This window comes from Lynx rufus, unplaced genomic scaffold (genome assembly GCF_022079265.1).
Source record: "Lynx rufus isolate CCGP_SWC_20201006 ecotype Redwood Valley unplaced genomic scaffold, mLynRuf1.p SCAF_1, whole genome shotgun sequence".
Lineage (NCBI taxonomy): Eukaryota > Metazoa > Chordata > Mammalia > Carnivora > Felidae > Lynx > Lynx rufus.
In genome coordinates, this window is record NW_025814823.1 from 213,818,968 (window position 1) to 213,846,732 (window position 27,765).

At 38.8% G+C, this 27,765-nt stretch overlaps 1 protein-coding gene across 1 annotated transcript in view; it reads left to right on the forward strand.

Annotated features, from left to right (window-relative positions):
• The window catches only part of GOLPH3 (golgi phosphoprotein 3), a 49,494-nt gene that overhangs the window by 10,429 nt on the left and 11,300 nt on the right, over positions 1–27,765 (forward strand). Inside the window, exon 2 of the mRNA XM_047093769.1 lies at positions 22,245–22,376. Within this exon, the coding sequence (XP_046949725.1) occupies positions 22,245–22,376 (132 nt within the window). The remainder of the gene's footprint in view (positions 1–22,244; positions 22,377–27,765) is intronic.

Sequence of the window (27,765 nt, forward strand, 5' to 3'; positions counted from 1 at the left end):
AATGTTGTAGCCATCATCACTAACCATCTGTAGAACTTTTTCATCATTCCAAACAAAGTATACCGATTAAACACTAACTCTTCCTTTCTCCCTTCCCTTAGCCTCTGGTAACCACTACAGATGATCTCCAACTTCAGTGGTCTAACGTGCAATTTTTTGATTTTATGGTGGTGTGAAAGGGATATATAGATAGTAGAAACTGTACTTTGAATTGACTTTGGATTGTTTCCTAGGCTAACAATGTGCCCTGTGATACTCTCCCCTTACTCCGGGCAGGGCTTAAGGGGGCAGCAGCCGCCAGCTGTCATGTGATCACAGGGATGAACAACTGATAACAGTTGGAACTGTTCTGAACCCACAACCGTTCTGTTTTTCAGTACAGTTTTCAGTAAATTACATGAGATACTGAGTACTTTATTATAAAGTGGGATTTGTGTTAAGATGATTTTGCTTAATTATAGGCTAATGTAAGTGTTCTGAGCATGTTTAAGGTAGGCTGGGCTAAGCTGTGATGTTCAGTGAATTAGGTGTATTAACTGCATTTTCACCTTAAATTATATTCTCAGATTAACAGTGGGGTGTATTGGGATGTACCTCCATTGTAGGTTGAGGAAGGTCTATATTCTGCTTTCTATATCCATGAATTTGACTATCCTCGGTACCTTATACAAGTGGAATCATGCATTTGCCCTGTTATGTCTGTTTTTCTTAGCATATTTTCAGGGTTCATTCATGTCATAGCATGTATCCTAAATTTCATTCCTTTTCAAGGCTGAATAATATTACATTATGTGTGTATACTGCGTTTTGTTATCCACTCATCTGTTGAACATTTTGGTTTCTACTTTTTAGCCATTGTGAATACGTCTGCTTTGAACATTGTTATGCAAATATCTGTTTGAGTCCCTGCTTTTATTATTTTGGATACATACTTGGAATGAAATTGCTAGAAAACATGGTAATTCTATGTTAAATGTTTGGAGGAGCTACCATATTGTCTTCCACAGTGGCCGGACCATTTTACATTCCCAGCAGTGCACAAGGATTGCAGTTTCTGTGTCCTGGCCAACACTTGTTTGTTTGTTTGTTTGTTTGGATGATAGCCACTGTAACAGGTGTTTAGTGGTATCTCATTGTGGTTTTGATTTGCACTTCTCTAATGATTAGTGATGTTGAACATCTTTTTTTGTGCTGATTAGACATTTGTGTATTTTCTTTGGAGAAATACCTATTTAAATACTTGCCCTGTTTTTTTTTTTTTTTCCAATAAGGTTTTGTTGTTGAGTGTTAGAAGTTGTCTATATTTTCAGGATATTAATCCCTTATTAAATCTATGATTTGCACATATTTTCTACTATCTTGTGGGTTGCCTTTTTACTATGTTGACAGTGTCCTTTGATCCACAAAAGTTTTTACTTTTGATTGTCTGCTTTATCTTTTTGTTGCTGTTGCCTATGCTTTTGGTGTCATATTCAAGAAGTTATTTCAAAATTTAATGTTTTTAGGATTTTCTGCTATGTTTTTTCCCTGTGAGTTTTATAGTTTTTTTATGTTTTGGTCTTTGATCGTTTTGAGTTAGTTTTTAATGTATGGTATAATGTAGGGGTCCAACTTCATTCTTTTTGCATATGGATATTCAGTTTTGTCAGCACCCTTTGCTGTCAAGATTGTTCTTCATTGAATGATCTTGGCACACTTGTCGAAAATCGTGTGATCATATACATGCAAGTATTTCTGGGCTTTTGTTTCATTGGTCTGTATTTTTTTATGCCAGTACCACATTGTTTTGATTACTGTAGCTTTGTAATACGTTTTGAAATCAGGGAAGTGTGAATCCCCCAACTTTGTTCAAGCTGTAAGTTTTTGAAAATGAAATTAGATAGTAAAAACTATCCTATCTGCCTAAAAGGTTAGAGCCCTTGAAAAGAGCTCAGAAGTCTCACACTAAAGTCTGTTGACTTCGTTGTCTTTGTTGAAGCTGTCTGCTGATTTGTTCCGGGTTGTGAGTGTGTTTAGGAGATTCAGAAGGAGAGCCAGTAACCAGTTATTTATACCTAACCTTATATATTTATCCCTTAATGCTTCAGTAGGAGGTTGCAAATTTGGGTTTGATGTTCAGGAGAGGTGTCTGGATTGGAAAGGGTGATTTGGAGTTGTATCTCTCCCCTAAGATTGTTCCTGCACTCCATGTCAGAGTCCATTCCCTTGCAGCCACACAGTTGCTTAGGTTAGACTTCCCAGTCTTCTCTTTCACAATCCATGCCCAGTAGGGAACTCAGTCTGCATTCTCAGAATTCTTTGAATTTGTCTTCTGACCATTTTTAAGGCCACTGCCTTAGTTCACCTCCTCACCTGTTCTCTCTTGGATTGGTTTTCCTCAGTGACTGTTTAAAATCTTCATCACTCCCTTCAAGTTTCTTGTTTTACTTCTTCCTTGCTCTGGGTCTATAGAGGCTTCCTTTACCTGTCTTCCTCTATCTGCCTTTATCTAAACTCCTTCCTTTCTGTTACAGGGGAAGGGGTTTCTGCTTAAGGTTAACCCCTTCTCCCACTCCAGTATAGTCTCTTTGCCTCTTTGATGCTTGTGCTCCCTCAGCTCTTAGATCTTCTTCTCCTCCATCTGTCCATCTCTTCTGTAACTGCACATGACCATTTAAGCTTTGTCATCATGGCTTTATTTTCCCCATACCTTTGTAGATGTGTGCTGATTGTAAACTTGGTTATTAGAAACTATTTATCTTCAGTAGAATTGGTATTGAATTGAAGGTCTAGGGTTTGTGTTTCTTTGTGATTTCTTTCATTGCTTGGTGTGTGAAGTGATTCTTCTCTCACCTTCAGATTTCTTAGATCACATTTTGGCTGATGGTCTTGCCCGGTCTGTGGAACAATGGCAGTCTTTTCCTATTCCTATAGGGGAAAATGTGTTATCATCTTAGTAGCTGGTTAGAGAATTCCTTTGAAGGGAGGAGTTCCTCCTGTGGGGTGTTGTCCAGATTTCAGTGAGGAAGGGAAAAGTGATTCTGTCGTCACTGGTAGAGCAGGTAGGAGTGCTGAGTGCTGTGAGGAAGGCAGAGAAGATGTGTGGTTGAGGAGTGTGCCCAAAGAAGGAGGTTGGAAAGGGCAGGAAACACTTTAGGGAGGTAAGTTTTGAGCAGAATATTGAATGAGATGTGGCATGTCACTTGACAGGAAATTGACATTCTAGACAGGATATATTGTGACAGGGTATATGTGAAAATAACTATATGAGGAAGTCCTTTTTCTAAGATTGACATTATTTTACCATAGCTAAAGAAGAAAATCTGTTGTATATAATGAGAACTAAGTTACGGGGTTGGGGGGAGTTTGTGTGGAACAGGGAAATGAAAAGTCATTACTACCTTAGGATCTTTAAATATAAGTTGGAAATGATATTGGAGGCAGTTGGAGGTTTTAAAGATAGCAATAATACTGTAAACTGGATTTTTAGAAAGGTGGTTCCTTTAAGTGAATAAATAATTTGTAGATGGAGAGGATGGAGGCAGGAAAGTTGGTAGTAGGATTGAAGTTACTAGAATTTGTGAAATTTTGTGCCTGCATCTTGGATGCAGAGGGAACAGTCTTGATCAGAAAGATAATTCTTATACAAGAATTAATAGGATTTAATTACCATTAAAGCTTAGAGGAGAGAACATGGTTGGTTTGAGTTTAAAGAACTATTAGAGTGGTAACAGTGTCTTAGTTATTTTCCTTTACAAGTCTATGCTCCTTGTGGAGAAAGATGTAGAAAATGAAATCCACAATTCAGCTTTTATTCCTTTGAAAAACATTTATGGAGTGCCTACTGTATCCTAGGCACTATACTAGGGAAGACAGAACAACATAAATTTGCATATATGTGTATAATTACACATTGTGATCATATTATGAAGAAAAATTAGAGTATGCTGTGAGAGAGTGGGTACAGGGGGAGGGTAAAGGGAAGAACTTTCCAAGGAAATGATATTTAGGCTGACACTCAAGGAATGAGTAGGAGCCGCAGACAGTGAAGATAGATTAGTTGAGTGTACTCCAAGGCCCTGAGGTGAGACAGCTTGGCTTGGCTTAAAGAACTGAAAAATGGTTCAGGCAGGAGTGGGGTGATGGGGAGAAAGGCCTGAGATGATGAACACACAATACAGGGCTTTACAAGGCAGTTTAAGGATTTTGTATATTCTCCTGAGTGCATTTGGGAAACCATTGAAGGGTTTTGGGGAGTGATATACTTCACTAACAACAACAAAAAAGTTCTGGGTGGAAAATGGCTTGAACAAAAAGGCAAGTGATGAAAATTGGGTGGTAACACCGTGTATTATTGTTCTAGTCTTATTTTAAATGAATTTGCACATGTTTAGTTTTCAGTTAGAAAAATGAGATCTCCTTCCAGTACTGCTTTGTAACCGTTTTTCTCTTAATGATATGTAGTGACCACTTTCCCATGTTAGTAAATATGCATTTACTCATGTAAAAAAAATTCAAGTGGCACAGCGAGAAATACAGTGTCCCATTATTTTCAGCGACTGCATGATAGAACATATTATTTGATGTACCATAATTAATAGGTGTGTATGTTAGGGACCTTCCTTTATTTTTCTAATGGCCTGGAAATCACATTATTATTTTGTTAGGCTTTCATGTTTGTATTAGCAGGTTCTCCCATACAGGCTCTTCCTTTTCTTCACCTAGCAGCCAATTCTTACTCATGTTTTGATGCCTAGCTGAGGCTCTTTCATCTTATTCTAGCCCCCTAGGCAGTGTTAGTTGCTCTCACATCCCTTTTGCTTATTGGGTATCTAGCACCTACCACAGTGTCTAGTGTGTTCTAGGGGTTTATGCATATGTGTTAGCCTGCTGGGGCTGTTGTAATAAAAATAATCAAAAGAATTGGTTTAAACAGAAGTTTTCTCACAGTTCTGGAGGCAGGAATTTTGAAGTTAGGGTACCTACATGGTTGGGTTCTGGAGAGATTCCTCTGTGTCCTCACATGGCCGAGAAACACAGCAAAATGTGTGGTGTCCCTTCTGATGAGGGCCCTACACTTGTAACTTTATCTAAACCTAATTATCTCTCAGAGACCCCGTCTCCCAATAGATTCACATGGGGGTTAGGGCTTCAAAATATGAATTTTGGGGGTACACAATTCAGTTCATAGCAGCATGTTTTTGGAATGAAGGAATGAATGGTTGCCATTTTATTCATATTAGCATTATGATTTGAATTATAATTTTATTTTCATTGTGTGCCTTCTATCTTGGTTATCTTTAATCTCTGCTTAGCAATGTCTTGGCACTCAATAGCTATTTATTGAATTAAAATGATATTTTCTTATTTTAGGAATTACAAAATTATGTTTTACTTTATGCAGCTTTGTGTCTCTGCCTCCCAAATGGGATTTTCTGCTAGAAAATCATGCACACACCTGCATCGAATAGATAAATGTTATGGTGATGTGGTAGAAAACTTACATGCTTTCATTATTATCTGTAGTTTTCAGAATGTCCTCAGAATACTGATAGTGTGATGTAGTGGTGAAACACTATATTTACAGTCACAGCACTGTGGCATTAGATACGACTGCTGCTTCTGGAGTGTGAATGTAGTCTTATTTCTTCTCTAAACTTCAGATTTTTCAAATGCAGAATGATAGTATTTTACTGGGTTATTATGAGATGAGATGATTATGTGAAGAGAGCTTTGCAAATTGAAATATTTTTGTGTTGTGTTTATTAAGTAAACCCCTCATGCTTTCTAGAGAAGAATTAAGACTGGGATTAGAGTTAGGTTTTGTTAATAAGATGCTGTTAAATACACTTTAAAACTTCACTGATCAAATAAACATACATTTTGCCATGGATCCTTGAAAAGATTTATTTGTTTGTGAGGAAGTCAGTTTCTCCTCACACTTAGTTTTGTGCTTTCTGTATTGAAGTGATCAGTGGCAGGTGTGGAAAGAAAAATGAGTACAGTAGTGCTCCCTTATCCACAGGGGTAATGTTCCAAGACCCACAGGGGATGCCTGAAACCCAAGATAGAACCGAACCCTGTATATATCATGTTTTTTCCTGGTCATCATATTTATGATAAAGTTTTATTTATAAATTAGGCACCGTAAGAGATTAACAACTAATAGCAAGATAGGACAGTTATAACAATATCCTGTAATAAAAGTAATGTGAATGTGGTCTTTCTCTTTCTCAAAATATCTTACTGTACTGTACCCACCTTTCTTCTTGTGATGATTTGAGATGATAATATGCCTACATGATGAGATGAAGTGAGGTAAATGAATTCGGGGCATTGTACGTAGCATTAGGCTACTATTAACCTTCTGACAATAAAGTCAGAAGGGTTATCTACTTCTGGATGCTGATTGAGCATGGGTAACAGACTGTGGGTAAGGGGTGAGGGGACTACTGTATCTTTCATTTTCATGGAGCTGAAGTGAAGCATACCTAGATTACCCATTAAACAAATCTGTCTTGGATGGCAGAGAGAGAGGGAGACACAGAATCCAAAGCAGGCTCCAGGCTCTGAGCCGTCAGCACAGAACCTGATGTGGGGCTCGAACTCACAAACTGCGAGATCGTGACCTGAGCCAAAGTTGGACGCTTAACTGACTGAGCCACCCAGTGCCCCTAAAAAAAATCTTTAAAAAAAAAAAAAAAAAAAAAGCGTATAAGTAAGACAAGACCACGGAGTATTACGCTTCAGGAGTAGGTGAAACAAGAGTAATCTGTAAAAGCCTGAACAGGAGCTGCTCAGTAACAGAGTGGTGTTATGGAAGCCAGGGGAGGAGGAGCAAAGGTCAGCAGTGGCAGAGGTTGTGGGGCAGTTAGTTAAGGCAAGGCTTGTTGAGAACTGTATCAGATTGCATGGGTTCGAAAGTGAAAAGGAAGTGGTGGCGAGTTATTTTTTGACCAAACAGTTGACTCTTGAACAGTGTGGGGGTTAGGGGTACCACAAAAGCTAAGGAAGCTTTGGACTTCCCCAGAACTTAACTACCAGTAGCCTACTACTGTTTATTGGAAGCCTTCCCGATAACATGAAGTCAGTTAGCACATATTTGTATATATATTTTGTGCTGTATTTTTAAAATAAGTTACAGAAAAGAAAATGTTATTAAAATCCTGAGGAAGAGGAAATACCTTTGTAGTACTATGCATATTGAAAAAAATCTGTGGATCAATGGACGTGTGCAGTTCAAACCAGTGTTGAAGAGTCTGTTGTACTTTCAAGGAGTTCGTGGTGAGTGGGCAGGATATAGGGCAGTGCTGGTTCCTCTCTCTCTGTTTCTCAGAGGATGAGAAACTTGAGGATGTTTGAATGTCAATAGGAAGTACTAGTATATATGTAAGAGGTTTAAGATGCTTTAGAAGGATGGGAATTGTGAGGAAAGGTACTTCTTAAGATGCGAGAGCATTGGTAGAAGGGTGAGCCTTAGGCAGTTTTTCTGTTACCAGACAAAAGAATGAGTAGGGAGGAATTTGAGTTTATAGGTTTGGTTCATTGTTAGAAGTTGAGGCCATTCCTGTCAGATGGCGTTTACTTCTATGGAGACATCTGCTGAAAATGAGCCAAGTTCAGAGATTTGAGGAGAATGGAGTTTTGAAATAGCTGCTACAGGGAGTGGGAAGAGTTTTGAGGGAAACACAGGATTTGCCAGGTATCATTGACAGTTTAAGTTGTTCTGAGATTGCAAGATTTTTTTTTCCCCACTAGCAGTTCAGAAGCACAGAAAAGGAGAAAGTAGACAGTTGGATTGATCTGGAGTTGGAGTTTTGCTAGGTGAATGTAGTAGAAGAAAAATAGAGAACACATTTAGGAAATTAGCAAGAGTGTAGTCTAAGTGGTGTATTCTGGGCTTGTTTTCCCTATTTTTGAATTGGAAATAATAATAATACTTAACCTCAGAAGGTTACTGTAAGGTGTAAATGAGTTACTATGTGTTTAGTGTTTAGAATAATACTTGACATATTGTGGGTGCTTAGTGAATGATTGTTCTGGCTAGAGGTGAGGATAAAGATGGAGGGGACTGATATGAAGGAGGGGAGGCTTGGGATTGGATTCCCCACAAAATTGAGGAAGAATTGGATGTGGATTGGATGTGAACTTACTACTTAGATTGGGTTCTAACAGAGGTTCTTGAGGTTTGATGCTGGTATCCAAGTTCCCAGGGAGTGGAGGTTCTTAGCCTGGAGTCAGTGGTAGAATTCAGGATAAAACACTTGAGTGGGAAAACAGAATTTCTTTGAAAATAAAAAAATTTTTGATTTTGTCTATGGTTTTTGCCATATGCAGACTTGAAAAAACTTGGGTGGTGTAAAATCAGTCTCTTTTATTTCTTTTAAATTGGAGTAATAGCTGGAAAGTTTTTTCCCTCACTCCCAGGTTATGAAGGTATTCACCTCTGTTTTTTTCTAGTACTTTATTGTTTCATTTTACATTTCAGTCTCTGATCCATCTATTTGGAGCTTTATTTAGAAGTATAATATGAAGTATGGATCTAATTTCTTTTTCTAAATGGCTATCCACTTGTCCCAATTATTAAAATACCCATCTTTCCATCTTATACTAATTTGAGATTACAGTTTTATCATTTATTAGATTTCAGTATATTCTTGGGTCTTTTTCTGGGTTTTATTCTTTTGGCCTGTTCATGCATTGGTATTACATCATTTAATTTCTAGAGGCTTTTAAATCTAGAAGGACAGTTTCCTTCTAGTTTTTAAATCTAGTAGGACAGTTTCCATTTCTGTTCCTCACATATTGCCCTCTCCCAAGTTTTCTTCGTTATTCTTTTGTATTTATGAACTCCGTTTTTAACTTCTGTAGCTCCAGGAAAAAACAACTTGCTATTTTTATCGGGACCTTTGTAAGTTAGGAAGAACTCATAACATGATAATGTTTTTGTATGTAAGACATCTTCCAGGTCTGTTTTTAAGTCTTGCAGGAAAGTTTTAACTTTTCTTTTATAGGTTTGCCTAGATTCTTTCTTTGGTTAAGATTGTAAATGAGGTCTTTGCAATTATATCTTAACTTTTTATATTTTATTTTTTTATTTTTATTTTTTGGTATATGGCAGTTATTGATGGTTGGCAATTTTGTAGTCCTGGTACTTTTTCAAAGTTTTCTTATTGTATAGTAATTTTTCCATTTATACTCTTCAGTTTTTTCTGGGTGTCCTTTTTTTTTTTCAGTCCCTAGTTATATCACCTGCAAATGTAGATAGTTTTCCAGTTTTTCTGTTTTCATTCGCTTATTTTTGTCTAATCTTTGAAGTCTGTCTTTACCTGAAGTCACCTTCATTGTCTTGACCAGTTTATTTTTGCTAAGAACTTTTTCACTCTTAGTTCTTCCAAAGTAATGAAAAGTTCTTTTAAGATTTCAAGAGTAATTTCATATACAAGGTGTGGTAGTTGTTTTTTTGTTGTTGTTGTTTGTTTTTTTTGGTAACAGCTTTACAGAGGTAGAATTCATACATCATACAATTCACCCACTTAAAGTATACAATTCAAGGTTTTTAGTATGTTCAGAGTTGTGCAACAGTCATTACAAGCAATTTTAGAACAGTTCGGTTATCCCCAAGAGAAACTCAGACTCTTTGGCCATCACCTCCTTTTTTCCTGTCTCTTCAATGCTAGGCAGCCCCTACGTAAGTTGTACTGTGTAAAAATTTAGCAGCCTAAAGTAGCAAATGTATTTTATCTCCTAGTTTTCTGTGGACCAGGAATCTGGGCATTGCTTAACTGAGTGCCTCTGGCTCAAGGTCTTTCATGAGATTGCAGTTAAATTGTTGGCTGGAGAGAGCTTCAGTTTCATCTGAAGGTTCAACTGGAGGAGAATTCTATTTCTTGCAGGTTGTTAGTCTGAGAGCCTCAGTTCTTTGCCTGACGTGTCTATATAGTACAGCTGGAAACATGGCATTTGGCAGAGGAAGGGAGGAGGCCCAAGATGGAAGCACACACTGTATTTGTAACTAACCTTTGAAGTGACACACCATCATCTTTGCCATACACTTGATAGGAGCAAAACCCCAAGTCTAGCCTACAGTCACAAGGAGGGATTACATGAGGGCATGAATACCAGGAGGCAGGGATTATTGGGGACTGCCCTAGAGGCTGCTTCTGCTTCTGTACAAGGATAGGATGACTTATTTTTTTGAAACCTATTTTATTTTTTGGCTTTTTAGCCCATATTCTTTTTGATGATAAGCTGCTTTCTGTAGGCCTCATTAATTACCTTAACGTACTGGGATGTGTGGTTTTTAGGAAACAGTGGTGATCTTTAGATTCTGTGTACTCCAGAACCTATCATCCTGAGAGTCTAATTTGGAGTCTTAAAATCTAAATGTAGTACACACTTGCTGTGCCTCTGTAGCTGTTAATAGTGTGCCAAGATAGTCCCAACATTTCTTACCAGTTTGACTTTTAAGAAGATCACCTTGTCAAATGAAAACTTGAAATTTGTTTTGTCCTCATCTAGACTCCATATAACAGTGCCAAATACCAGTTTTCATGTACCCCATCATAAATGCTTATCTATCCTGAGATGCGTTTAACTTTATTCTTCACACAGTTCTTTATATGCTGTTAAGGAGTTTGTAAAATGCCCTTGATGATTGACTTGGAAATGCTTTTTTGGAAATTAACAGGATTGTTTATCTGGTTTTGCCCTAAGTCACATACCCCCTTAGGGAATTCTTAATTGGTTAGAATCATCCTTGTAGGATGCTTGACGTCTTTTTCATGTTAGGTGAGAAAATGTTGGCACAGAGAGAATATTAAACGATCTGCTTCAAATCCTGTAAAAAGTTTTCCCTGTGGCTGGGACTGGATTGAGGTTTCTCAGCATCTGGTCCAGCCTGATTATTCATACATCGTAATGACACTCTTTGTGTAAAGATTTTTGTTACCTAATTCTGTTTCTTGTTAGGGGTTTATTCTGAGTTTTATTTCTTTTTCAGTTGGTTTTGGTAATTTGTGTTTTTCCAGGAATTTGAACATTTTGTCTGAGTTGTCTGATTTATTGACATAAAGTTGTTTATAATCCTTTAAATTTCTGTAGGATTGGAAGTGATGTCCCTGCGTTACTTTTTTGACTTTGGTAATTTGTATATCTCTTTACTCTTTATTCCTCTATTCCATGCCCCTGTTTTAACCTTGAAATTTTTTTTTTTTTTAAAGAAATAACTTTTGGCTTCATGGATTCTTCCTCCCCCCCCCCCCCCGCCCCTTTGCATTTCATTGGTTTCTGCACTAATTTTTATTACTTCCTTTTCTTTGATTGATTTGGATTTAGTTGGTTTTTCTAGTTTCTTAAGGTAGGAGACCTTTCTTCTTTTGCAATATAGATGTTTTTTTGTTTTTTTTTTTTTTAATTTTTTTTTTTCAACGTTTATTTATTTTTGGGACAGAGAGAGACAGAGCATGAACGGGGGAGGCGCAGAGAGAGAGGGAGACACAGAATCGGAAGCAGGCTCTAGGCTCTGAGCCATCAGCCCAGAGCCTGACGCGGGGCTCGAACTCACAGACCACGAGATCGTGACCTGGCTGAAGTCGGATGCTTAACCGACTGCGCCACCCAGGTGCCCCTGCAATATAGATGTTTAACAGAGATAAATTTCTTTCTAAACACTGCATCTCATAGATTTTGATATTTTGTTTTTGTTTTCGTTCAGTTCAAAATGTTTCCTAACTTCTTTGGTGATTTCTTTGAACAGTGGATTATTTAGAAGTCGTAGATTAATTTCCAAATAGAGATTTTCCAGATTTCATTCTGTTGATTTCTAATTTAATTCCCTTAGAGTAAAACATACTTTATATGATTTCAGTTCTGTTGTTTCAAACTATTGTTTGAGAGTTTTCTCAATGCCGTTTAAATCAGCTTGGTTGATAGTACTGTTCAGTTTTGTATCTTCGTTGTTTTTTTTTTGTCTAGTTCTATCCATCATTGTCAGTGTAATCTTCAGCTACTGTTACTGTATTGTTTCTCCTTTCTGGTCAGTTTTTGCATCATGTATTTTGCATCTGTTAGGTATGTATGTATTACTTTATAATTGTTCTATCTTCCTGATACTTCTTTATCCTATGAAAATGCCCCCTATATGTTCCTATTAACTTTATTTAATCTGAAGTCTGCTTTGTCTTGTTAATATATCTGGTCCAGTTTTCTTTAGATTAGTGTTTGCATGTTCTTTTCACTCTTGTAAACCTATTTGTGTCTTTGAATCTAAACTGTCTTTTGTAGGCAGCATATGGTTAGGTCTTTTATCCAGTCTTGGCAGCTTTTATCTTTGGAGTATTTAATCTATTCACAATTACATAATTATTGATAGAGTTTGATTTACACCAGCCACTATGCTCTTTGTTTCCTGTCAGATGTCCCTTTTGTTCCTCTGTTCCTCCTGTACTGCCTTCTTTTGTGTTCAATAGAAAATTATAATTAAACCATTTAAATTTCCTCCCTTTTTTCTTCTTTCTTTTCTATATTAGAGTCTTTTTCTTAATAGTTACTTTAGAAATTACAATATATATCTTTATCACATTCTTCAAATTAATACTTATTTAATTCCAGCAAAATATAGAAGCTTTGCTTCAGTATAGCTTTATTTACTCCCCTTTCTTTTCTGCATTGTCAGAAATATTACAAATTTATGTTATGACCCCAACAACAATGTTTTATACTTAGTTTTATGCAAGACTTTGCTTTTAAATAAGGTTTTAAAAGGAAAAAGAAAATATCCTTTTTTAAAAAGCGTTTGTTTATTTTGAGAGAAGGAAAGAAGAATCCCAAGCGCGTGGAGTCTGACATGAGGCTTGATCCCGTGATTCTGAGATCATGATCTGAGCTGAAATCAAGAGTCTGATGCCTAACTGACTGAGCCACCCAGGTGCCCCGAAAATACAGTTTTAAAAATGTACCTTTGTATCTGTCTTTTGTTTATGTGGGTTTGAAATACCATCTGATGATACTTTCAGCAGCAGAACTTCCTTTAGTTAATTTCTTATGAGGTTGATATGCTAGCAACAAATTCATTCTTCTTTTATCTAGGAATGTCTTTGTTTCAAATTCATTTTTGAAGGTTAATTTTGCTGAGTATGTGTGAGAGATAAGCCCACTGACCCAATCAAAGGAGGGACGTGGAGATTTGGAGCACAGTGGAGCAAGGGTTTAATCAACCAAGAGCGGGTATCTGATGGACGGGCACACTCCAGGCAGTTCCAGCAGGCAATTTATCTCCTAGCATGAAGTCCCTCTCCTGGTTCCTCATTGGCTGAGTACTACAGAGGTTACAGCCTCACCTGGATGTTGCTTATGCCCATGTAAGGCCAAAAAGTAGTCTGATTGGAACAAATGTACATTCCCTGAGGTGATGCAGAGACTTTCAGTCCCTCCTCCCTTTATTCTATGAAGCATGCTTATTGCAAATCCTGCGAAAATAACCCTGTGAAAAGGAGAGAGGAAGAAGAACCAGGAAGTGAAGTGTCTAAGGGCTTGGGGAGCGGGGAGTGGTTCATACATACTTCTAAAAGTTAACCCATTGTTAACTAGACAGCACTGCTTTTATTTGGCATATCTGAAAATGAATCATCTCACTCTCACAGTATAGATTCTTGGTTGGTAGTTTCCTTTCTTTTGGCACTTCAAATCTCAGTGCCTTCTAGTCTCCAGTCTTCAGTGACTGCAGTGAGAAGTTAACTGGTAATTTGCATTGTTCCCTTATATGTGATAAGTTGTTTTTTTCTTGCTGCCTTCAAGATACTTTTTTTTTCCTCAACAGTTTGACTATGATGTCTATGTTTGGTGATCTCTTTGTGTTTATCCAGTTTGGAGTTTGTTGAGCATCTAGATCTTAGATGAATTATTTTCTACCTGGTTTGGGAAATTTTTAGCTGTTATTTTTTCTACTTTCTCTCTTTTTGAGATTCCTTTTACTCCTATTTTATTCCTAAGGTCTTAAAGACCTTAGTCTCTGGGGCGCCTGGGTGGCTCAGTCGGTTGAGCGTCCAACTTCGGCTCAGGTCATGATCTCACAGTCTGTGAGTTCGAGCCCCATATCGGGCTCTGTGCTGATGGCTCAGAGCCTGGAGCCTGCTTCCGATTCTGTGTCTCCCTCTCTGTCTGCCCCTTCCCTGTTCATGCTCTCTCTCTGTCTCAAAAATAAATAAAAACATTAAGAAAAAAAATTAAAAAAAAAAAAAAGACCTTAGTCTCTGAGGCTCTCCTCATTTTCTTTCTCTCTCTCTTTTTTTTTTTTTTTTAACATTTTTATTTATTTTTGGGACAGAGAGAGACAGAGCATGAACAGGGGAGGGGCAGAGAGAGAGGGAGACACAGAATCGGAAACAGGCTCCATGCTCCGAGCCATCAGCCCAGAGCCTGACGCGGGGCTCGATCGAACTCACGGACCGTGAGATCGTGACCTGGCTGAAGTCGGACGCTTAACCGACTGCGCCACCCAGGCGCCCCTCTCTCTCTCTTTTTTTTTTTTTTTTTAAATTGAAGTATATTTGACATTCCTCATTTTCTTCTTTTCTCTTGCTGTTCTTCAAATTCAGGTTCCTTGATTTTCTTTCATTTCAAGTCTGTTGAACTCTTCTTGTGAACTTTTCATTTAGGTCATTAATTTTAACTCAAATTCTCATCTCTTGAGATTCTGTATTTGATGAATCAACTTTCTTAATTAGTCATTGTGTTATTCCTTTAATTCTTTAAAATTTTTTTTAAACATTTCATTTTTGAGAGAGAGACAAAGTGTCATCAGGGGAGGGACAGAAACAGAGGGAGACACAGAACCTGAGGCAGGCTCCAGGCTCTGAGCTGTCAGCACAGAGCCTGATGCGGGTTTCCAGCCCATGAACTGCGAGATCATGACCTGAGCTAAAGTTGGCCGCCTAACCAACTGAGCCACCCAGGCGCCCCTTGTTCCTATGAGTCTTAAAATCTGATCTCCTTTAGTTCTTAACCAGTTACTTTGTAAAATGTCCCTCAATTTGGATTTGTCTGTTGTATACTTTTTCTTTTTTTTTTTAGAGAGAGTGTGAGCAGGGGAGAGGGAAGGCGGGGGAGAAAATCTATAGCGTGGGGGCTCAATCCAGTGACCCTGGGATCATGACCTGAGCTGAAATGAAGAGTTGGATGCTCAACTGACTGAGCCACCTAGACTCCCCTTTTGTGTAAATACTTTTTTTTTTTTTTTTTGAGTGAGGTGAGGGGCAGAGAGAGCAAGAGGATGCAAGAGAATCACAAGCAGGCTCCACACTGATGTGTGGGGCTCAATCTCACGAACCATGAGATCATGACCTGAGCTGAAATGAAGAGTCAGACACTTAACTGACAGAGCCACCCAGGTGCCCCATATAAATATTTTTTAATGTGTATCTTAGTGTGTTGTTGTTGTTTAATTTTTAAAAAATGTATTTATTTTGAGAGAGACAGAGACAGTACAAGTGGGGGAGGGCCAGAGAGAGAGAGGGAGAGAGAGAATCCCAAGCAGAGCCTGATGTGGGGCTCAGACTCATGAAACCATGAGGTCATGACCTGAGCTGAAACCAAGAGTTGGAAACTTAACCGACTGAGCCACCCAGGCACCCCATTTTGGTTTTGTTTTTAGTGTCTGTGTTTTTTTGTTTTGTTTTGTTTTTTTCTTTACCTTTGTAAGGTTGGGGATATTGGATTTAATTTGCTTCTAATTAGATGAGACTAATTGGAATGTGGCAGTTAAATTGTAAGTGACATTTGTTTGGTTAATAAGTCCTAATTTGCTCTCTTACAAATGATAATGTGGGTGGATTGGACTGCCTTTTGTTTACTAGAATGCAGCTGCCCTTATAGTCATAATCAGAGTAGGTTTCTAATAACAATTAAATGTTAAGTGCATGCAGATTTGAGTTTTTTAGCTATGCATAATATTTATTGGCCTGTGTAAATCTTTTAGTTGTAGTTGCTTTATTTAGAGACTTTTGTCAGATACATGTCAGAATTTATTAAATTCTTTTTAGCCTTACTAGAAATTACTTGCTTACTTGAACAAAATCCCTTCAAAGTAGCTTAAGATAAGGAGACACAGGTATTCAGCATACAGCCCAATACACAGGACTGGTTCTGTCGTTAGGATGTTATTCTTTGTGCAAACTGGTGCAGCCACTTTGGAGAACAGTATGGAGGTGCCTCAAAAAACTGAACATAGAACTGCCTTACAACCTGGCAGTTGCATTATTAGGTAATTACCCAAAGGATACAAAAATACAGATTTGAAGGGGTGCAAGCACCCCAATATTTATAGCAGCATTATCAATAAGAGCCAAACTATGGAGAGAGCCCACATTGACTGATGAATGGATAAAGAAGATTTTGTGTGTGTATGTTTGTGTGTGTGTATAGACATACATACACACACAAACATACACACATACATACACAATGCAATAATGCTCAGCCATCAGAAAAAATGACATCTTGCCATTTGCAATGATGTGGATGGTTCTATAATGTATTGTGCTAAGCGAAGTAAGTCAGAAAGACAAATACCATACGATTTCAGTCATTTGTGGAATTTAGTAAAACACGAACATATGGAAGGGGTGAGGGAAGAGAAGAGGGAAATAAACCACAAGAGACTCCTTTTTAATTTCAATTTTATTTTTTTAAATTTACATACAAATTAGCATATAGTGCAGCAGCGATTTCGGTAGTAGATTGCTTAATTCCCCTTACCCATTCAGCCCGTCCCCCCTCCCACAACCCCTTCAGTAACCCTCTGTTCTCCATATTTAGGAGTCTCTTATGTTTGTCCCCCTCCCTGTTTTTGTATTATTTTTGCTTCCCTTCCCTTGTGTTCATCTGTTCTGTGTCTTAAAGTCCTCATATGGGTGGAGTCATATGATATTTGTCTTTCTCTGACTAATTTTGCTTAGCATAATACCCTCTAGTTCCATCCACGTAGTTGCAAATGGCAAGATTTCATTCTTTTTGATTGCTGATTGTGTGTGTGTGTGTGTGTGTGTGTATGTGTACACACACACACACATACATATACATACATACATACCACATCTTCGTTATCCATTCATCCATCGATGGATATTTGGGCTCTTTCCATACCTTGGCTATTGTTGATAGTGCTGCTATAAACATGGGGGTGCATGTGTCCCTTCGAAATAGCATACCTGTATCCCTTGGATAAATACCTAGTAGTGCAAATTGCTGGGTCATAGGGAAGTTCTACTTTTACTTGAGTTGATTCTTAAACAGCAAAATGCTTCTCATTAAGTACTTCTGGAGCTTATACCTTGAATGGTGAGAGCTCAGTGTTTGCATTTTTAGGGACCCAGTAAAACAACACCCTTTCCCCCACTCAGGTTGAGCCACCTGACGGACTCAGGCAAATAGAGATACAAATAAATATTATCACTGAGAATAAGCTGTGTTGGAGGTTGTTGCTTAGATGTGTAGCAGCATTGGGCTTTCTGTAGACTCTGTCCCCTAAACTTAGACCTTGGAACTGCCCATCAAGGGAATTGTGTCTGTAGAGCATGTCCCTGAGATCACTGCCTCATTTGTTATTACATATTTATTGTTCTTACCGCCTTGCATCTGAATTGCATACTATATGATAAGGTAATTCATATTTCAGTTTATGTTCCACAACCATCTCATGAGATCTGCCTGAAAGTTTGGCCATTTGACTGAGTGACTCTGTGATGCTGGGGACTCTGAATAACAAAAGATTGATTGAAGTACAACTCTGTAATTAATTTAGCTGGCACCCCATTGGGAAAGTTTCTCCTTATCTGGTTATTATTTGTTGTTACTAAAGTAGATGGTGAAAGGCAAGTAGAGGTGCTTTGAATTAGTTTCCAGAACCCTTGGATTTTTTGTCTCTTGTGTTCTGTTCTGTTCTTTGTTGGAGGCCTTGTGAGCTGCACATGGTTTTCTAACCTCCAGTTGTTTCTTCTACAGTTAACCGGGGGGGGGGGGGGGGGGGGGGGGGCGGGGCAGGCATCCTTAAGGTCCTGTGGCTACTGGTATTCCTAGTGCAGCTGCTGCTGCTTCATCAGTAAGTTGATTGTCTGGCCAGTGGTCTTCTCTCAGTGTGACCCTGAATGTTGAGTACCTATCCTTGGACTAACCGAGGGCGTGAAGATACTCCATTGCTGGTGGTAGAATCTCAAACCCATTTAGGGATCTGAAATGATTATTGACTTATAAGTGTAAGAGCTGTGTGGTGTCACTGGGTACATAATCATAACTGGGACTTCTTTACCCTCTTAAAACATGGCTGCAAATGTAGGTAGTTGTGCCTTTTGAGCCAGATCATAAACTGCTTTATATTGCTGGGTCTTCCTCACCTATTTTAACTGTTACTTTTATTGTGGCTGGCTTGCCCTGCTTAACAGAGTATATTTTTATGGGGCAAACACATCATGTCTTGCATCCCGCCTAGACTACAGTTCTTGCAATTGTTTCAGGGAGTAATGGTTTGTCTGAGGACTGAATCTTTCAGGCAGTGGTTATTGACCTGCCCTTGTAAAAAATCTTTTCCACTGAGAAGTCAGGTGGACTGATGGCATGCCTGGATGTGGTTTCAGTCATCCAGTCTTGTACCAAGTTTTAAGTACTCCAGGTAACTGACATCACTACACTGCTGTGGACATGTGGGGCCTATGCCACATGTCTCTTCTCTCTTCCATGGGTTTAGGCTCAATAACTGTAATGTGGCATTTCCTTTAAAATACCATCTTATTTGAAATGCATCCCAATTTTAGAGATACTAACCACCCTCCTGCCCCTGCAGGAGTGCTGAGAAATATTGACATACATTGTTGTGTAAGTTTAAGGAGCATAGAATGGTGGTTTGTTTTACAAATATTGTGAAATGTTTACCAAAATGGATTTAGTTAACATCGTCACAAAAAGAGACTCTGTTTTTAATTTTTTATTAAAAAATTTTTTTTTTAGTGTTTATTTTTGGAGAGAGAGACAGAGTATGGGTGGGGGAGGAGCAGAGAGAGAGGGAGACACAGAATCTGAAGCAGTCTCCAGAGTCTGATGCAGGGCTTGAACTCACGAAACCGTGAGATCGTGAGCTGAGCTGAAACCAAGAGTTGGACACTTTACCGACTGAGCCACCCAGGTGCCCCACCATTCAAAATTTTAAATTTAATCTTGCATTTTTTAGTACTCCTCCTCTCCCTCCCCTCTCCCAACTTGGTTAATTCCTGATCATGTTTTGCTACAGAACTGTCTGTGCTGATTAGTCCACTTTCCCATGTGATTTTAATTGTATGTTTTCTACTGGTGATGCCTAAAAGCCGTTCACTTCATGTAAGTTTTTAAAGTCTGCTGTTAAAGACTCCAGTTGGCTAAGGTCTGGATACACAGTTACCTTGGGAGTAGTTGAGATTGAGACGTAATTTCATCCTTAGCTAACAAATGGGAGCTTCTCAGTACAGTTCATCTGGAATTTCCGGACTTGTAGACAGACAGGGCGTGGTACTGTCCACATCCGTTACTGCTTCATGAGGTGCACTCTGTTGTTTGCAGTTGCTAGAGGCTTACCTGGGAGCTCCATCTCCGTGTCCAGGTCAGTAGAAGCCAGATATCTGTAACTTTGATTTCATGTGGAATCCATTCCCAGGCTTCTGGTGGCATGGGTACATAGGCTGTGGGCATTACCTAACCTCTGTAACTTAACTGATCTCAGTAGCCACTTCACTAAACCTATGGCAGTATTAATTTAATCAGACCCCTATTGTTTATTAAGTTTAAAAGTATTCTCTCAAATTCAGTCAATTTCTGCTTCCCCTGCCTCATATTTAAATTAGCCTAGGTACCTGTGTGGCTCAGTTGGGTAAGCATCCAATTCTTGGTTTTAGCTCAGGTCGCGCTTGGGGTTCGTTCCCCCTCTCCCCCTCTCTCTCCCCCTCTCTCTCCCCCTCTCTCTCCCCCTCTCTCTCCCCCTCTCTCTCCCCCTCTCTCTCCCCCTCTCTCTCCCCCTCTCTCTCCCCCTCTCTCTCCCCCTCTCTCTCCCCCTCTCCTCTCCCCTCTCTCTCCCCTCTCTCTCCCCTCATCTCCCCTCTCTCTCCCCTCTCTCCCCTCTCTCCCTCTCTCCATCCCTCCCCCCCTCTCCCCATTCCCCCTCTCCCCCTCTCCCTCCCTCTCCCCCCCTCTCCCTCTCTCCATCCCTCCCCCTCCCCCCCTTTCCCCTTTCCCTTTCTCCCCCCTCCCCCCTCTCCCCCTCTCCATCTCTCCCCCTTTCCCCTTCTGCCCCCTCTCCCCCTCTCCATCCCTCTCCTCCTCTCCTCCTCTCTCCGTCCCTCTCCCTCTCCGTCCCTCCCTCTCTCCTTCCCTTCCCTCCCTCTCTCTGCTTCCCTCCCCCTCTCTCTGCTTCCCCTCCTCCTCCCCCCTCCTTTCTTCCCTCCCTCTCTCTCCTTCCTTCACTCCCTCTCTCCTTCCTTCCCTCCCTCTCTCCTTCCTTCCCTCCCTCTCTTCTTCCCTCCCTCCCTCCCTCCTTCCCTCTGTCTCTCCTTCCCTCTATCTCTCCTTCCCTCTATCTCTCCTTCCCTCTGTCTCTCCTTCCCTCTGTCTCTCCCTCCCTCTCTCCCCCTCCCTTCCTCCCTCTCCCCCCCCCACACACTAAATAAACTTAAAAAAAAAAGAGTTTAAATTGACCTCTTTAAATTGCTAATTTGTTTATTCTTTTGTGGCTCTCTTAATCTAAATTCTCACTTTCCCAAAGCCTTTTCCCTCAGGAGTGGTAGTTTATTAGGCTAATTTAAGTCCCTGTGTTGATAGTGGAATCTCATGGACCTTGGTGGTCAGTCACCATCTGTATACAGGCTGACCACTGTGACCTGGCAAAGTACCAAGACTGACCTTGAACAAGTGCCAGAATCAAAGGGCTAGGTCCCTCCCTAATCCTAGACCCTCCATTACTCAGAGAATCCATTGGCCTGCTCTCCCTCCTACCAAGACTATATGTTACTAGGTTCTGAGAACCATTTAGAAGTTCTCCTTTCTCCTCTGAGTTAGGCACTTTATTATTTACATTTTTTTAAAAATTTTTTAAGTTTATTTTATTTTTTGAGAGAGAGTGTGCGTGCAAGCAAGTAAGCGGGGGGCGGGGGGGGGGTGGGTGTGGGCAGAGAGATAGGGAAAGAGAGAATCCCAAGCAGGTTGTGTTCTGTTAGCGCACAGCATGGAGCCCTAAGCGGGGCTCAGTCTCAGGAACTGTGAGATCAGGACCTGAGCCAAAATCTAAGAGTCGATGTGTAATCTGTTGAGCCATCTAGGTGTCCCCAGAGTAGGGGGCTTTAGATTAGTAGTTGGCAAAGTTCATAGCTTCATATTTTGGAGGACTCCCAATTATTTGCTCTCAAATAGTGCCCAGACTTCGTCTGGTTGATATGAGTATCCCCAGATCTCTAGATAGTCTGTTAGTCTCCTTCTGTCTGGTGGTTCTTCCACCTCGCATGTTGCCCTTAAATTTCTGTTGGAGTGAGGGTGGAGCATCTGATTGCCTTACTGTTTGTTATTCAGAGCTTTAGGCATGGGCCAGCACATAAATTTGCTAATATATTTTTTCAAAATTAATCTTGTGGGTGTGCCTGGGTGGCTTAGTTGGTTAGGCGTCTGACTCTTGATATCTACTCTGGTCGTGATCCTTCCACGCTGTCATGAGATTGAGCCCCACGTCAGGCTCTGTGTGCTGAGTGTGGGGTCTGCTTGGGATTCTCTCTCCCTCTCTTTCTGGCCCTCCCCCCTCAAAATAAATAAGCATTAAAAAATTAGCTTTGTGTTTTTATGCTAAAAAGAATGAATGCTGTTTCAATATTCTTTGAGGCTACATTGGGCTAGATTGTTTTTCCGGATCTTTTTAACTTGCCCATATGTACTAATAATAAACTACAGTCAGGAGTTAACTGCGTGAGTGAGCTCTGGTCCTTGTAATCTGAAAGAGCCTAGAAAACACTTAATGAAGAATGAGAGACATAGTTTGTTTAACTGCATGTAAGGGTTAGTGGTGAAAAGACAATAAACACCTGAAAACTCTAGATTAGTAATGTATAACAATTGTAAGTTTTTAGTATTTTATTTAAAATTATAATAATGAAAAGATAAAGGTAAAAGGTACCAGAAATAACTTTACCTAAAAATATTTGTTTTTGAATCTGAATTCAAAATAAATTAGCTCTTTTCTTTTCTTTTTGTTTTTTTTAAACTAGGGTTACACATCATTTTGGAATGACTGTATATCATCTGGATTACGTGGCTGTATGTTAATTGAATTAGCACTGAGAGGAAGGTTACAACTAGAGGCTTGTGGAATGAGACGTAAAAGTCTGTTAACAAGAAAGGTAAGAGGAGTGCTAAATAACATCCTTGTTAAAGAGTTTGTGCTGACTAAAAGTGAAAATTTCTAATACCTTTAAAGAATTAACTAGGAAGTTGATTTTAAAGTTAAGACTTTATTGGAAGTCGTATTTCCATATCTTTTTTGTACTTTTGGTTTCTTAGTTCTTTGTACGTAATGACTCATGTAATTCATTGTCAGGCTCACTGGCCACTGCATCTCACATATTCAGAAAGACTCTAGACTTCATTTTCCTTCTGAAAGCCATAATTTGGAAAGACCTGACATACTTTAGTTTTAAAACTCAAAGGTGTTACCGTGCAAATTAACTGTCCATGGGCTGTTGGTCTTTTTAGCAGAATATGAATATGTGCTTTTTAGATCTCTGCCTTCTCTAGTGTGATAGGCTGTATAAATCGTTATTTTTGGTTAGTTTTTAGCATTCTTAACTCCATCCTCAGTCTGAAATACTCAAAACTGTTTCTCTTCTAGTCTGTCATTGTGTTTCTTGGGGGGCATGATGTTTTCAAAACTTTTCAATGTTTTTTTAGCTTTTTAATGCTTATTTATGAGGGAGAGAAAGAGAGGGAGAGAGATAGCGGGGAAGGGGCAGAGAAAGGGAGTCACAGAATCCAAAGCAGGCTTCCAGGCTCTGAGCTGTAGCACAGAGCCTAACACCAGGCTTGAACTCACGAACTCCGAGATTATGACCTGAGCCGAAGTCAGATGCATAACTGACTGAGCCAGCCAGGTGCCCAGAACTGTTTTTTCTTTAATACAGCATCTTCAAGAAATCTACATAGTTTTAGATCAAAACTGAATGTTTCTTGATTGATATGCCATAATCCTATAGGAAAGAGAGCCATTTATATGTTCTTGAAAATTATATGCAAAGTAAACATTGTATAGCAGAACATATTCCTCATCGGATTTTAAAATTAAATCTACTTTTAGTCATGCAAAGTAGAGTTATATGAGCTGGCCTGAGATTGGTTTTAAAATTACTGTTTTAGAGAACTGTATCATAAAGCAGAATATAAATTTTATTCTGTTTTACTGTGTAACCGTAGATTTATGGAGGAAAACTTTAAGAATTTGCCATTATAGTTATCAATAAAACATACACATAGATTGCTGTTGATTATAGTAATTATAAACAATTTGACATTAATGTTATGAAGCCCTGACCTAAAATGAAAAGATTTGATACTGGTTCTTTTTGTGGGAATAAGAGCTAGCTTTGTGTTGGTTATCAGCAGATTATTTGCTCTTTTGTTCATTTATTCATTTGTCCAATATTGAGTTAGTGCTTAAGTCTACCATACACTGCTCGACCCTGGGAGTACAGTGGAGGCCAAGAGACACATGTTCCCTACCTCACGGGCTTTCTGTTTCAGTTCATTGTTGGTGTGACCTTAACTAGGTGGTTGATGTGTTTTTTGGAAAAATACTCCATATGATTTAATTTATTGACCTAAAAATAATGATGGATTTTATTAAAGTAATACATATTAATGGTTATAAAATCAAATTGTAAAAGTTATAACAAAAAATAACAATCTTCTATTCACTTTTCCCCACTCCTTAGTCCTGCTCCTGAGAGGCAGTTCTTCTTAGTCCTTGTATTAGTTTTGCAGGGTCTCCTTAACGGATTATAACAAACTTGATGGCTTAAAACAACTGATCCTTATTCTCTCAGTTCTGGAGGCCAGCATATGCTATGCTCTCATAGAAGGCTTCAAGAAGGATACTGTGTCTTAATTCTGGCTTCTGCTTGCTCCAGGGTTTCCTTGACTTTTGACTGCATCTCTGTGCTCTGTCTTTGCACTGCTTTCTCCTCTGTGTCTCTCCTTTGTGTGTTTTTTTATAAGGACGCTTTCATTGCATTGTGTGTTTTTTATAAGGATGCTTTCATTCCTAGATAATCCTGATCTAATTAATCCTGGATAATCCAGACCGTCTCCAGATCTAATTTAACTTAATCTTATCTACAGGGATTTTGCTGAAAAGGGTTCCAAGGGTTAGGCCATGAACACCTCTTGGAGACCACTATTTAACTTGCTGTTCTCTTAGTTATTTCTTTTGGCATTTTTCTCCATATTTCTAATGAGTTTATACTGCCATCTCTCTCTCTCTCTCTTTTTTAAGATTTTATTTTTAAGTAATCTTTACACCCAACATGGGGCTCGAACTCACAACCCCAAAATAAATAGTCACATGCTGTCTGCCTGAGCCAGCCAGGGGCCCCTGCCATCTCTTGGTTAGTCACTTTGAAATGCTGTTTACTTTCTATTAAGAAAGATGGAAAAAAGAAAAGAAAAGGTGAATATTTGGCTCTCTCACATACTACTTATCTCTACCCCCAGTTTTCCTAATAGGGTTATGTTGTAATTTTGAGCAAAACCATAACAATTACTTTATAGTATTATAATTATGTTACTGTTGCCTGCAGAGTTATGTCAGATCCTATATTCTCCTTTCATTTTTTTTTAAGAGTTTTCATAATTTTCTTTTAAAAAAAATCTTTTTGGAGCTTCTGGTTGGCTCAGTCGGTTTAGTGTCCTGCTTAGCTCAGGTCATGATCTTAGGGTTCGTGAGTTCGAGCTCAGAGCCTGGAGCCTCCTTCGGATTCTGTGTCTCCCTCTCTCTGCCTCTACCCCTCTTTCTCTCTGTGTCTCTCTTAAAAATAAACGTTAAAAAAATTAAAAAATAATTTTTTCTATGTAGCTATCTCTTTTTTCTCACATGCTCCCTTGGAAAAAAATTAGCATTATTAATTTTCAAATGTTCAAGTACATTGGTTTGGACTGGTTATGATTTGGTGCTACTGGAACTTCCTGTCATATTTTACTGCTTTCAACCCCCTGTTTTCTGGATCTAGTATTTTTTGTTTTTCTATCCTGGAGGGAGGAAATGTTTTGAGACTTTGCATTCCTGAAAATTTCTTTACCTCATTTTTATTTGACGGTTTGGGAATAGAATGTTGCATTTAAGTTACTTTCCCACAGAATTTTGAAGTCATTTCCCCATTGTCCTCTGGTATGCACAGTTGCTGTTAAGGTCTGGTGCCCTTCTGGTTTTCATTCATTGTGTGATACTTGTTTTCCAGTCTGGAAGTGTTTCAGATCTTTTGTTTTTCCCTGGTGTTCTGAAATTGTACGCTGTCCCTTGATGTGGGTCTTTTAAAATTCATTATGCTGTGCTCACTGTGACAGCATGTATATTGAAAATCATTATGCATGGGCTCTTTCGTGGTAGAAGTGTTTAGTTTTGGTTTTAGAAAATTTTCTTCTATTTTTGTATCTTCTGTGCTCCATTTTCTAGACCTCTATAAGTTTGATGTGGACCTCTTGACTAGTCTTTTTTCTTTCTGTTTCTTAATTTCCTAGCTTTATTGAGGTATAATTGGCATTCTCTTGGCTCCTTTACCTTTTAATTCTCTGTTGAGTTTTTTATTGTGGCTCTCATGTTTTTGATTTCCAGGGACCTTTTCTTGTTTTCGTGTGTTTTGTTTTTGTTTTTTGCTTTGTTTTGTCTTTTAATCACACCTTCTTATTTTAGGGATGTAGTATCTTCCTTTAAATCTCTAAGGATATTACGCCTGTTTTGAAAATTTCTTTTGTTTCTTCAAAGTTCTTATTTTCTGTCTTTTGGTCTCTTCCATGTTGAAGGTTTTATTTTAGTATCTTGTTATCCTTGGTTATCTGTTCATATTTAAGAATGAGGCTCTCCTCTAAGGAGAAATACACTAAATAGAAATTAAAGGTGTGGGGAGAGCATATTTACTAGTGGTCCACACATTGCTGAAATTTGATAAGGGGTTTGGAACTTACTCTACACATTGAAGACTTTTACGCAGAAACCGTTGAGCTAAGATTTGCCTTTTAGAAAGGTCATTGAGGGGGTATGGGTTAAATGGGTGATGAGCATTAAGGAGGGTACTTGTTGGGATCAGCACTGAGTGTTATATATGATAAATTAAGTGATCAATCACTACTCTCAAAATCATTACACTATATGTAAAATAACTTGGATTTAAATAAATTAAAAAAATTAAAATCAGGAGAATGGATTGAAAAGGGCTATAAATAGTTTGGGGAGGCTAGTTAGGAAGCTTAATACAAGTGAAAGATTATTAGATTAAGTAGAGTAGCATAATTACAGAGGTGATAGAGAAGAGTAATCTATCTGTGAGAGAATTTCGTAAGAAAAAAGCCCCACCTACACCCAGGTTATTGTGACCTGATAGAAGACCCATCTCAGAAGGTGGGCATGAGGTGATTGCAGTGGATTTAAGGAGCAAGTGGGAAGTAAGAAGTGGTGGCAAGACTACAGTGTATAAAGATACAACTTTTTCTCCCAAGGTTCTCCTTTTTTTCTTCTCTCTGACCCCTTAACTAAAAGCATGGTCCAGAATAGCACTGTCCAGCAAAACTTTCTGTGACGATGGAAAATGTTCCGTATCTGCCAACACTGTAGCCCCTAGCTACAGTGATGGTGTCTGTGAACCAAACACTTGAAATGTGGCTAGTGCATCTGGGGCATGTTGTAAATAACACACTGGAGTTGGGAAGACTTACTATGGAAAAGAATGTAAAATATCTCAATTTAAAAATATTTGTTACATGTCAATATTTTGGCTATGGTGGGTTAAAGCAAATACATTTAAATTAATTTCACCTGTGTCTTTCTTTTTTAAAATAATTACAAAAGTTTAAAAAAATTTGTGGCTTACATTTGTTCTAATTATATTTCTGTTGGGTCATGCTGTCTCAGAAACAGATCTCATTATATATTTTTTTTAACTTTTCAGAAGATCGAACAGAAAGGTAAGGACAATTGTTGAGGATAAGTTTAAGGGAAGACTGCTGCATTTACAAAATAATAGTTAGATTTTGTAATGTTTTAATAAAGGTAACATAAGTAATATAGCAGATTACAATTTGATTATAGAGAATTTCAACCAGAAATTTGTTTCTTAGCCAAGAACTCCGTGAAGGCTGCAGAAATCTAATGCTTGGCCAGAGCAGTAAATAGCATTTTCTTCTTGTTCCCCAGTCTTGTCTTTTTCCACTTTTAGATGGAGTGAGTCTATAACCATCTTAACTTTAAAAAGTTTTGTAGTGGGGCACCTGGGTGGCTCAGTCAGTTGGGCATCCGACTTTGGCTCAGGTCACGATCTCGCGGTCCATGAGTTCGAGCCCCGCGTCCGGCTCTGTGCTGACTGCTCAGAACCTGGAGCCTGTTTCAGATTCTGTGTCTCCCTCTCTCTCTGACCCTCCCCCATTCATGCTCTGTCTCTCTCTGTCTCAAAAATAAATAAACGTTAAAAAAAAATTTTTTTTAAAGTTTTGTAGTGTAACAATTGTGTTACCAAACCTATCGGTATATTC